This window comes from Arctopsyche grandis, chromosome 5 (assembly GCF_051622035.1).
Source record: "Arctopsyche grandis isolate Sample6627 chromosome 5, ASM5162203v2, whole genome shotgun sequence".
Taxonomy (NCBI): Eukaryota; Metazoa; Arthropoda; class Insecta; order Trichoptera; family Hydropsychidae; genus Arctopsyche; species Arctopsyche grandis.
In genome coordinates this window covers 26003054-26016970 of record NC_135359.1, presented here as the reverse complement: position 1 = coordinate 26016970, position 13917 = coordinate 26003054, and the positions used below count along the sequence as shown (strand labels likewise).

Sequence of the window (13917 nt, the reverse complement as noted above, 5' to 3'; positions counted from 1 at the left end):
TTGACCTTACAAAAAGCTACTGACAGTCAATAGAGGCTGTTATAAGTTCGTCGTACATTTATAAAATAGTATTCTTTTTTAACGTAAAAAGTGACTTGGACTTGAAGTAAATAGAGCTAGCTAGCGATGTTGAAAAGAGCAAAAATAAAATTTTGAAACGAGCAAATTGAATCTGTCTTGACGCGGAAGAAAATACGAAGACTTATTCCAGGAAAATGTGTGTGAAAATAACCAGTGGAAAGTGAACATTATTACTAACTGAGAATAATTTAATTCCAAAATGTGGCGCTAACTGCCGTGATGGGTCACAATATGAGATCTTTGGGAATTCTGTGGTCATATTTTATGGCTATAATTATGAATTTTTCACCAGGTGAGTATTGTTCTAATTCATTAGTGTTATGAAATATTTTATGGCTTATAACCTTTGACAAAGGAGGTGTTAATTTTAACACGCCGTATAAATATAATAAAGTCGCGAGCAACACAGCCGGAAGATTATTCCGCATGCATAGAACATTTATATTATATCAAGGGAATTTAATACCCCCCGTATAAATGATAAATATACTGGGGAAATTGTCTTTCTTATGAGTTCAATTCGAATGCATTCACTAAATACTATCAACTAGACTTCAACCACGCCCTTTTACAGTTCTAGTCGATTTACGATTCACATCAGAATTCATTCCGAATGCCGTGGAATTTTCAATGATGGCAAACTTTTGTAGTCTTAGTTCACTGTGAAATATCGATTTTCATTTTTTGCAGGTTTAATCGCGAACGACGTGAAACCGGTCGCAAAAACCGATTCTATCTCGAACATAAACACCATTGAATCGGATTCTGCAGACTTCAGTCATATGTACTTTGGAACTGAAAACAATACTGTTATTACGTCGCAGACGGGCTCTACAGCTCATCTACCGTGCATTGTACATAATGTAGGCGATGGAGTGGTTAGTACATGACATTTATAATATGACAAATCATTCATTATTGAAACTATGTATGTATATTAATTTGCATACTTGGCTTGGATCATATTTGTTTAAATGTTGCATATTTAGTTTCATTATTAAAGATCTATTTATTTATTCAAGGGTGTAAAAGCTCGAGTATACAAACTAATAAAGGGACAGTAATGAATTGTTATTGCATATAGACAAAGATATTATATATGGCCAATCAGTAACATAGCTCAATGGTTAGCGAACAATGTGGTCACGGGTTGAGCCCTGATCCATTGTTGCTGGCCAATTTTTGAAACATACCAAATTGGCCACCTTGCTTAATTTGTCACCATTATTTGAATTTAATTTCAAATTTATAATAATATGAATTATTATATGAACAACGATATAAAATATTGTTTTGGGGCGAACCCGTAATGACACCATGGTAAAAAAAATAATTTTAAACAAAAAATTTATTATTATCACATATTGTAACTTGAAAAATCTGATACAGTATAACATTATTCTTTTGATTTTATTTAAAATCTGTTTATTTTAATGTGTTTACTGTTCTGTGTTATTTTTTATTTAAGGAAAATTTTATTTGAGATATGCCTAAGCTTAAGGAAATTTGGCTTATAAATAAATAAGCTTAAGGCCTATGAAATCCGTCGTAGTGAAATATTTTACAATGAACTTATTGAGAGAAAAATCTATTGATTTTATTTCTGGGAGTCATTTTTCAAAGAAAGAATTTGTGATGTGCTCTTGTTCTAGTGCTATATTGCTAGACAACCGTCTCGTTCTCCGACGAAAGGTTCTCTCAGACTTGGGGGGAGGGGGGGGGGGTAGCCTCATGTAGAGGGTTTTATTGGTTGGCTTCATTGACCTCTAAAGTGGGCTTATAATAAACAATGCAATATAAAAAAAGCAATGCGATTTTCAGGTCAAAAAAATTTTGATAGAGAGAACTGTCAAGTGACTGTAATAAAGCAATGGTTTATTTGTTTAAAAACAGTCCTTGAAAAACGGTATACTTATCTGTGAAAATTTAATTTTGATTGTATTGTAATATATTTTCCGACGGTGAAAATCAGTTAAGCAAACTAATTGCCTTTCATAATCTGATATTTGAGTGGTTATATTTGAAAGTGACGGAAGTCCAATTTTCAGTTCCAAAAACACAATTTCTGTTTGACTTAATTCACAAATTGTTATTACTTATTTTTATTAAATATGTCCAGAATCTCGGAAAAACAGAATAAACGTATTACAGGCCATCAGTATTTTTAAATATTGTTAAACGCAAAACATTACATCTATTTTTTTGCGAGACATTTCTTGGAATAAAGAAAAATGGACTTTTGCCACTTTCAATTATTACGGCGCATTTATTGGGGATGAATCTTTACATATGTACATACATATGTGGGTTATATACATATGAGTTTTTTTTTTACTGAATGAGTGTAGTTTTTCTCCTGTCTGCCATACAGTCAAAGAAGAAGTTTTCTTAAGCTCAAGAGTTTTGTCTTTTGTGGAAAGTTAAATTGAAAGTGGAAAAGGATGGTGATTTGGTAGATTGAATGGATTTTGGCAATTTTTTTTGTTTTATATATAATATAAAACAGAAAAATTCTCAGCTAAATCTGCGTTATTATGCTAAATTATTTATTTATTTATTTGGAAAATTTACAGTTTATTATGTTACATAGATTGATAGTAAAAAAAATATAATTATTTTAAGTAAACCATTAATAATTTTCGCATATACATAGGTAAAAAAAGAAAAGCTTAAACATTTAAAATAAGAAACAAAAATGATAATAGAGTAAGATAATTAGAGAAAACAAAAAGAAAAAAAAGAAATAACAGTATAATTAAAATATCAAAATAATAAGAATAACAAAACGATAATAATATGATAAAAATTATCCTTGAAAATAATGAAAAATAGGAATTTTCTTAAATCAATGCGGTGATATTTTAGTTATTATGAAATCTTCGATAATCAAACCTATTTACATGGCCACCCGAATAGTTGAATCGATATTTATAAAAACACACGACCTCAAACTTACCAATTTTAAAAATAGGACGTATTTTTCAATCGTACATATTTATATATAAACAATAAATTCCGACATAAAATATTTTTTCGAGAATTTTTTTTGGTATACATTAAAGTACAAGACATTTATTTTAAGGATATTGGTATATTTCAGATATGAGACCTCAAAAAATGCAGTCTATGACAGAACGTAATTTCGACCAGTGATATGATATTAAATTGGATTTGAATGAATCGAATTGCTTTAGATTTAAAAAGTTTCCATGAGTACCGCTAGTCACAATGTAACGTCAAGTAATAACCTTTAAAGCTCGCTATGCTCCGAGAGGATGTACTTATCCGATATTATATTAAATTGACTCTAGTGCATCTTCCCCGTTTGTTCGAAAACATTACAAAAAAATCACCTTAGAGAGGCTTCTGGTAAAATATAAAAGATATATTATTCCGCATCGACACGAAGAAAAGATTGTTCGAGTGCGTTCGTGCTTATTTTTTAGAGAGTCGCGTAAATTTTCAGAAAGAAAATGGGGGAGAAGTTATCGCTGAAAAAAAAAATAGCTATCGCAGTGTGAAAATATCGATGCGTAAGATAGCAGGAAAAGCTGATACAGATGAATGAACAGTTTTGCATAATTTACATAACCCGTTACTACAATGGTTCGCTTAAAATTCATCATTAATCAAATTTCATTGTTTATGTCGAAATTTTTTTATCAGGAGAAGCGGTGGGCGTCCCATCCTCACTCTGTTGCAATTTTTCATATTTTTTTAAAAGTATCTTTTGAAAGGGCAATATAAAAAACAATTATTCTTTTCACAACGAGCGATCGCCCACAGTCCCCCCTCACGTCTTATTTTTACATATTAATCAGCAATGAATAAAATTTGTATTGTTTACTTTTGTGTTGCATTCGAGGTATTTGAAATTGGCTCACGCCCCGAAAGAAAGCGGTAATCTCATTTTTGAGATTATTTTACGGTTAAGCTTGAAAAGCGCGCTGGGAAAATGTAATATTTTTTCTTCAAAGGCCAAGGAGACGTTCTTCTATATTTAGTTGTCGATTTTCGACACGTTCTGCTCGCACCGGAATATACATACATGTATCTCGAAGGAAGTAGGGCAGGTTGTAAATATGGTTGTAGACAATATGTGCCGGCATATATCTTCACGGTTTGCTCATAGAAGAGTGCTATTAGCCGACACAAACGCCATTACTTACATAGATTGTGTCATCTATTATTACCGCAAGGTTTTATTTAGCGCTTAATAAACTGTGTGCGACTTTATAAAGTTGTATATTGGACCCATCGCTGATTGGATACGGGGATGTTATGTGGGTGTGCGTATAGGTTTCTTTGGCGCGGGGAAAGGCCCGGCAAACCAATTTCAGCCAATCTAACGGTTGAATGGCAGTCTCCTGTTGAAAAGGTGTACAAGAAAATATTTGGAGGTGTAAAAGGGAAAAATTCAATATTGATTTTGGGCTTTTCTTTTGGAGTGCGCGCCGTCTTGGTAGCGAGCGGTCGTAACGGCCGGCGACTCATTTCGCGCAATCAGAGAGGATTGCGTGTGCTCACTGTGTCAGCCGCCTCCTCTCAGACGGGAGATTTCCATTGGAATCGAGGGGGTGGTTATGTGTGAGGGTGGTTTGTGTGAGACGCTGCGTGATTTTTGTTTGTCTTCTTTCGGCGTCGAGCGTTCATTCTCTAAAGTGCTTTGTCATTGGTTCTGCACAATGGTGTTGGCGGACACCCCGTCGCTGAGCATTCGATGAATCCTAATTTCAACTCTGGAAATACACTGAAAGGGAAAAGGAAACAAAGGACGACGAAGCCCACGAAAACCACTCGGTGTGTTGCTAAGTGAAAATGAATTTCGTTTAGCGTAATCCTTCTACGTATGTACTTGGCATTACATATGTACATGCGCGCGCTTCTTCCCCACGTGAAAATAATAACATAAGAATTGTTCGCTACATATGTATGCTGGAAAATAACTGGAGTATTATCCGAAAACAACGTAGATGAATTAATTTCAATTACAAATTACTCGAAAATCTTCATCATCAACTGAAATATACGCCATTTCCTGAATTACACCCTATTACCTCTCAAAATCTTCTATTATGTTCAAAAACATGCGTATAAAGGTCTCAGAATTCAAGCACTACTTAGATTTATATAAGTATTATTTCGTTTTAGACTATTTGCGTATGTTTATTATGAGCTACTCAATTTAAATAATTGTCTGAAAATTTATATTTAAAATTTTTTCATTTCATGAGAGATAAGTCGTTTTTTTTAATATGAAGGAATAAATATCATATATTTAAAACTTGTACGGAGTAAACGATACGAAAGATTAATTACAAAATCTAAAAGCCTTTATGTGCATATAATTGTAAATAAATTTTGCGCAAAATTAAATATATACAATGGCCATATTTATTTATGTACATACATATAAAAAAAATTTATTATACAATTTAAATTTGTGTAACATAAATGTAATTAAATTAAACGGAAAATTTTAAGAATTTTTGAAATTATCCGCCTGTTATTATAAGTAGTATATATGAGCTGTTATATTTGAAAGTGGCATAAGTTCACATTCTTTCATTTCGAGAATATTTCGCAAAACATTAAATTGCATTTAACAATATTTAGAAATACTGATGGCCTGTAATACGTTTATTCTGCTTTTCTGAGATTCTGGACATATTGAATAAAAATAAGTGATAAAATTTGTGAATTAAATCAAATGAAATATGTAGGTTTTTTTGGAACTGAAAATTGGACTTCCACCACTTTCAAATATATTGGCCTCAAATATCAGTTTATGAAAGACAATTTGTTTGATTAACTGGATTTCATCGTCAGACAATAGATTACCATACAATCAGAATTAAATTTTCACAGATAAATATAACAGATCATATTTACATATTTTATTTATTTAAATAATATTTATAATAAACGATATCATCATGATTATACCTTTATACATCTAAAGAATTTTTATCTAAATAATATTCCTGTACATTGTAGTATTGTAGAATACGTGGAGCTTTGTGGTGCGACTCAATCTGTGTAACTTTTAAATACCGATAAGCTTTGTGAGCACTGACTTTGCTATCAATTTGTGTTGTGGTATGGTGGTTAGTTCTATATACAATTGTAACTAAAGCGGATTGTTGTTTGGTTATACATGTCTATGAAGATAGATTGCCAAAGGGAGGAATAGAGGATCTCGGTTTTACGAGGAAACATGCTGAGGTAGTCGGATGAACTAGCAAATTCAGACTAGAGATGATTGATTCGAATTGTGTTTCATTCAAATTCAGCTTACTTATACCTGTAGGAGAGCAGACTCATGATTTCATTTAAGAAATTCGAAATTGAATATAATTAATTTTGACTTATTTAAATAATCTACTAATATCTAAATAATTCACTATATCCTTAAAACATTGCTAAGTATTTACTAAGAAGTTTATAATCCCTAGGTATATAATAATTCGATTGCAGACCTGATGGAATATTACGGAAATATTGTTGTTACAAGTGGATCCATTTGTAAGAACTCTCATTTCAAATCCATTTAAAAGCTTTCAAGAAAAGTTTTTCTACAAAATTTTGCTGAGATGGCAAATATATATGTATGTTCAAAATTCTTAGATAACAAATAAAGTTACATTTCACATAATAAATTGAATAGGAACTACATATGTACAGTACAAAAAAACTACTTTAGTGCAATTCGCTTCTCGATTTAAGGCTACGTTGAATTATTTATCTAATATATAATTTCGAAAGAGATCTTTGTATGTACATATGTAATTTTTGGTTCGTAGAAACAAAAAAACAAATTGATATTCAAATAAATTGAAATAAAATAAAACTATCCAAATAAATTTAATAAAAAGTCTACTATTAGATTGGTCATGTTTAAGCGGTTGATATTGCAAATACCGAACCAAGTCGGGTAAAACCACTAGTAATATATAAATTGTAAAACTCAATACAACGATTATATAATACTGAGTATTTAAATTTATTTGTAAGGTTTCGTGGATAAGACGAAAAGACAGACATCTTATAACAGTAGGATTTACGACGTACAATGCCGATCAACGGTATCAAATTATCCACATTGAACATTCAGAGGTAAATATTTTATTTGAGATATTTGAGACTAATTTCCGACAGAGGGATATTTAATATATTGTAATTAAATTTAGGATTGGACCTTGCAAATTAGATTTGTTCAAAGGAGAGACGCCGGCTTATACGAGTGTCAAGTGTCTTCACATCCGCCAACAAGTATCTTCATTCTGTTAAATGTCGTTGGTGAGTACATACATATCTCACATGATCATTTTTTAGAGATATATACTTTTTTCGTAATAAAAGATACAAGCATAAAATGATTTATGTCTGTGTTTTGTCAGAGGCGAAAGCACAAATATCCGGGACGCCAGAAAAATACATAAAACCAGGATCTGCATTGAGATTACAATGCGTTGTGCTAAAAGCTACCGAAACACCATCTTACATATTCTGGTAAAGTGAAAAAATATTAACGACCCAAATATTGTAATATATATGTATAGTATACGAGTTTTCTGAAATTTTGGTCGCTTTTCAGGTATCACAATAGTCGAATGATAAATTTCGATTTGGACCTGGGAGTCAACGTCAGCACGGATCTTGGCGGAAGAATAAGTTCGTTGGTGATTCCATCCACGGTTTTCGCTCATGCTGGAAACTATTCCTGTGTGCCAAATAATGCCTATCCTGCCAGCATATATGTCCACATATTTAACGGTAATTATACGATATTTTATATTAATACATTTATTGATTCATGGTGATCATCATTTACGCTCTCATTCATTTCTGTTTCCTTGCATTCTTTTTGAAAATCATGTACCTTGTGTCAATTATTTTGGATTGAATTCCCCCTCAATTGCAAATCAATCTCTTCATCTGCTTCACTTGTATATGTCTCACCTGGTGAGCCGACAAAGCCGCGCACAAAATTGCTGTCCATGACATTGCCGCACTGACAAGGCTGCGCCGACAAGCCCGCGCAAAGCAACCCGAACAACCCCATAAATGCCATGCTGACAAACTCGTGCCGACAATGCCGCGCAAAACAAAAATACAAAATTTAATTTGATTTAATTAAATAGAAGTTCTTTTTAGAAAATAGGAAAAAAGAATCCCCAAAATACACACATTTTTTCTAGATCATGAAAACTTGATCAGTGATCGATTCTGAGTTCGAATCAGTCAAAATCTCGAGTTTGAATTTTCGCATGATTACAAAATTTCATCTATTGTTACTACGTATGTATATATATAAAGTAAAAATCTATTTGAAAAAAAATTAAGAAGCACTGTTAGGGAAGATTAATCATCTATAAATTTATGCAACCGAATGAAAATATTTTAAGGACTCAAAATATTGAACGAATCATCAGACGTACTAGGCTAAAACTACAACCGTCATATAGCTTTATGATGGTCTCGTGAATGCTTAATTCTTGCCTTTTTTCGGCATTTACTTTATATTCTGTTATAGGAAAAAATATTTTGAATTGTTATTTTCATTGTAATTAGAAATTCCACAAAAAATTGTTTTATAATTTTATGAAAAGTATTAAAACTCCCAATTTTTTTTTGTTAACGTTGGGCCCACGTGAATTTGATGTCTAATTATTAATTTGCTAATTTTTATTGGAAAAATATAATATTCATTTTTGTCCTGTGTGTCTATGTCGGCGCGGCATTGTCGTACACCTACATACATACTTTTCGTTAAATGGGACATACAACGTTCTATTAGACATGTGTATCATTTAGAAATCACTGTGCATGCTTCTATTACTGGCAAAAAACATCGAACAAAGACTATTTTCTTCAAAACGGAATTTTGATTTAAAGACAGCTTTAATTCGCCCAAATGCACTGCATTCTATGTAGTTTCATTCGCCTCTTTATCTCCTATTCGTTACTTCCGGAAATGTTAATGGTTTGTCTTAAACAAGTATAAAGTGAATCGATTGCTTTATATTGTACAATCGGTGATATTTTTATCACTGAGTGTATTTAAAGTAATAAATAATTTAAGCACGGACGAATTTCGCAAATTTAATGGTCCGTATTGAATTTCTTTTGTAAGCGATACCGATAAAAATCCAGAAGTTTACGATTGTGATGGGGTTAATTCACCAGCTTGAAATTTTATTTATTTATTTATGTTGATATATTTTTTGCTGTGTACTTTTTGGGTTATCAAAATTGGCAGAGTCGTATAGTGACATTTATTACACGTATCACATTTCGAATGGAAAGGTAACGAGCGAAAGCTGTCGTCGCGTTTTTTCGAAATTCACAGACGAAACGGAAACAAAGTGGCGTTTCTCTATAGTGTGTGTGTGAGCGGGGTTAGCTTTTGGCGCCCCTGCCAAATTGATGTGGAAAGGCATTTGCCGGGGGCGGCGGACCCAGGGGGGCGTTCTCGACAACTGCACCTTTGTCCGCATTTGGCACCGGCGAAACGTATTTTAAAATATGTCACATTGTCGCAATTATTTTGCGAGCCGGTCAAAAGACTGGAACTAGTTGTGTCAAGTCTTTGTTAGCGATTAATTTGCCGTGAAATTTTTAAATTGGTAAGAAACTCTGTTATTAACGGTATCGTATTGATGCATTGATGAATTTTCGAAACACAAATATAATTGCACGGTAGGAATATAACAGGTTTTATCCACATGTTATATAATGATGGAACTCTACAAAATGGACTACTTGATTTATTTTATTCGAATCATAGCTTATGTTAAAATTCACTTAGCTTTAATTTATAAATTTACCTCTAACAAAACGTGTCCCCATTTGAATTTCGATGTATCATATATAAATGATTTATCTAAAAATATCATATGTACATCCATAATATGCGGGTAATTTTGCGTTAAAATAATTGTATTTAATATGCTCCGCACGAGGTCGTATTTAGGTATTTCGACATTCATATACAAAAGTGAAATATTTAATCAAATATGTTATCGACTTCGTTAAGTCCAATAGTATACGAGTAATTTATCATTCTGGTCGTTTAGTCAAAATTGAAATGAATATATTGTATTTTAAAAATGAAGTGAATGTGAAGCACACATAAGTTTATAAGTTTTAATTAATAAGTTTATAAGGTTATTAGTGTATTTGTATAATCTGTCAATATCCGTTAGAGTTGTAGAGTAAGCAAAAAATGTTGGAATGAAGTCATTTAAGGAAACGAATAATCATATGCATTAAGGGTTGTGATAAAAATTAAAATTAATGATGATTTTATAATCCCAAAAGGAAATATTAAATGGTATAATATTTTTGGCACGGCTGTAAAATAAATTGCATGAAAAATGTCAAATTAACATCTCTAAGATAGCTCGCACGACAGAATCGGCGTTCGCCTGACAAATAAAACGTCAAACAGGTTGCCATTAATAAAAATAAAATTTGACGTTTCAGTGAAATCATAACCAGTTCCATTTTTACTGGATAATCGTAATATCTTATCAGCCAACACTTATTTATTTAAGGGTTAGGTTAGGTTAGGTTAAGTTAGAGTTGGCTCTATTCAAGAGCTATTAGGTTGTTGGGGTCGGTATTTATTTTTGTCAAATTTTATTTTTGTTACTGACAACCTTTTTGACATACGTATATGTATATGTAAATTGTTGGGTGAAAACCGAATCTATCGTGCGAGCTATTTAAGAGAGGGGCATTATTTTTATTTGCCGGGCCGATAAATGGCACCCATATTAAATGATGCGATTTTTATCACGACTTATTGAAATAAAAAAGTCCATTCTAATATATGTACTAATTTGTTTAGAAATTTCCATTTTGATTAAAAAAAAGAGAATTTAAGCACTTTAAAATACCAACATAAAAATGTATACATAAATGTATTATATGCATATGGCGATATGAAAATAAAAATGATATTTTCGAGGTGGTGACTGCTATCGATTTTTATCTCAAAACTTATTTATTTATCGGTTGGTCTCGATGCCAACCCCAGAAAATACTTTCTTTTGAAGGCGAAAAAAGTTTCTAAGACGAAACATCTCCAGTACGAAATATAGCACACCTCTTTATATTAAACACATATACATATGTTTATATAATATATACATATATAGCTTCTGCTCTCTTTTGGCGAAAATGGCGCAGTGTTGGTAAGAAAGGAAGAGGAATGATGTGCTTCATAGGTTACTACCAAGATTTTAGTACTTTCGCTTTCACTGAATAATTAATCGCAACAAGTGTTGTATGTAGCAATGTGCGGAAGAACCGCTTCTGAAGCATAAATAACACGGCAAAATTAACATATGTATAACATTTTTAGAATATACGATATTTTTTTATCTTGCAGGTGAGAATCCTGCTGCAATGCAGAGTGGCTCAAGCCGAGTGCATTCTGCGCCATGTTTTCAAACGGTATGCAGTTTACTCATTCTAATCTCATTTGCAGTCCTGTCCTCTCTATCGAGCTGACGGAATAAAAATGCACTTTGGGCTCTGAATTAATTTATTCGATGTTTTATATTATTCGAGTGTATTTTATTAATCTTAATGAGTGATATGTATATTATAATAAATATAATATATACCCATAATATTATATTGAGAATAAAAAGAAAGTAGCTAATACTTTTTATATGAGCATCAATTTAGATATACATGTATGTACGTGAAAGTAAAATAAATATGTAATAAAATGTATAATAAAACCTATTGGAAGTATACGTTAAGTGTCTACATATATATAAATACATACGTAATTTCGAAAGTGTATCAATCGATATAAATAAGGTAAGTAATTAAAACATTAGTCAGCATTATATTAGTGGAAAATTTCATACATATACATATTATACATTCAATGGTTGGTTTTTTGTACGATGGTAATTCATAACTTTAAATGATACTTTTTGGTGGCAGAATTAACATTCGTCCTTATACATGAAGTAGTTTGGAACTAATGAAAACATTTCACATAAGTTATATTTTGACAAACGCATCACCGGGAATCATTTTCGTCAAATAATGTATGTGCAAAAGAGATATTTGAAGTTTTGAGTGTGGGTGGCTTTCATTAGACAAAACTATGTACATATGTATGTATTATATGCACGTCTTTCACGTAAGAGTTAATGGATATTGAATGTAAGAACGTTATACAATATCAGGTGAACGCAAAAAAGTAATCGAATATATAATTCGATGGCTCAATGCACAGTACTATTGTATTGTATTGTACGTCCATTTCTGAATTTGTATCGAATTTTAAGTTTGTAGATGCTGGAATAATTCAGGTTTTTCTTTTCAAGGTAATTTTTGGATATCACATAAATGACATTGAAAGGAAAAACCCGAATTATTCCAGCATATACAAACATAAAATTCGATACAAATTCAAAAATGGACGTATAATATCTGTGCACTAAGACTAAGCCATCGATATGATCAATAATGATACATTTTTCTAAAAACACCGGATTTTAGACGAATGATTCCAGTCGTCGTGATATACATATGTACATATAGACAATTGTGATATAAGAGGATGCAAGAAAAGTCGAAAGAATTTGTAATGGACGAAGGTTGAAATGGAAAAGATGGTGATGATGATTTTAGTTTCAACTAATTACATTAAATTTTCAACGGTCTATATATTGACATACTTGTAGGATTATTAATATATTTTAAAGAATTTCAAGTTTCGGAACAATATCTATCCATAATATAATTTGCAATTATTTTATATAGCAAAAAAAAAAGCACTCGTTCGCTTGAAAAGAAAATTTTGACTGAGAAATTGTGATTTTTTTTTTCATACAAAAAACTGGTTTATAAGAAACGCGAAAATTCCGATTTTCTTTATTACATTGTACGCAGTAATTAAATTTATATTTTTTAAGGAAATACGATATTTTTTAAGGATTCCGCTAGCACTCTATGCATCATATTATACACACATCTTTACAATATCTCTATTTAATTTAAGAATTTAATCATAATAATACTCGAATACAAATTCATTGTCTAATTTTTGTCTGTTATTTGATAGCCCAATATTATATATATATATAATATGTATGTACATATATGTATACTACATTATATAAATACCTATATATGTATAAAGGTGAATTTAGGTCCGAATGAAAATAAACTGAAAGACGGTTTATGTATATACCAACATAAATATTTTTATTTCGTTTTGAATGTGTTTGAAATTTCAATATATGCGATAATCAGAGCGAAGCGTCCTTTGATCCTTCACCGAGTTGAGGTATAGCTGTCGGGGATGAGACGTCCTTGCGAGGGTGATTTTGGCGTGGTACAAATTGCCAGGGATTAGGTTCAACCTTGCGTTCCACGATTTGGGTGGGTTTGTACAGGAATGGGGTGGTTTTGGGAGGGTGCTTTTGTGTTTTACGGCGCGAGTGCGACTAATAAGGTGCTAAAGTGCATTTTAGAAGCGGGGGAGCCGAGTGCTGCCGCAAACCACCTGGGACATCAAATTACATCCGACGTGATTACTATACTCATAAAATATACCCACGTATGTATGTATAATATATACGTGTGTAGGTATATGCATAGCATACGTATGTACATACTCGTAAATATTAACGGTGTTCGATTATGCGAACGAATCGGGAAATCTTTCGCGCGCTCAAACTATGGAAAAGTTCGCCGAAAACAAACTCCATCCAGTGTTATCGTAAAATATCGAGATATCGATTCGACGGAATACGGTAAAAATATGGAAATAAGACGAAAACATACACCGTGATCACTGGT

At 31.9% G+C, this 13917-nt stretch overlaps 1 protein-coding gene across 1 annotated transcript; it reads left to right on the top strand.

The window, feature by feature from the left end:
• Window positions 1-300: 300 nt before the first annotated feature.
• On the top strand, window positions 301-11629 carry LOC143912392 (uncharacterized). The gene is made up of 10 exons (XM_077431670.1): window positions 301-373; window positions 437-552; window positions 633-717; window positions 772-959; window positions 7096-7197; window positions 7272-7380; window positions 7482-7593; window positions 7679-7857; window positions 11480-11517; window positions 11579-11629. The coding sequence occupies exons 1-10, from the start codon at window positions 301-303 to the stop codon at window positions 11627-11629; spliced, it is 1053 nt and encodes a 350-aa protein (XP_077287796.1).
• The last annotated feature ends 2288 nt before the right edge of the window (window positions 11630-13917 follow it).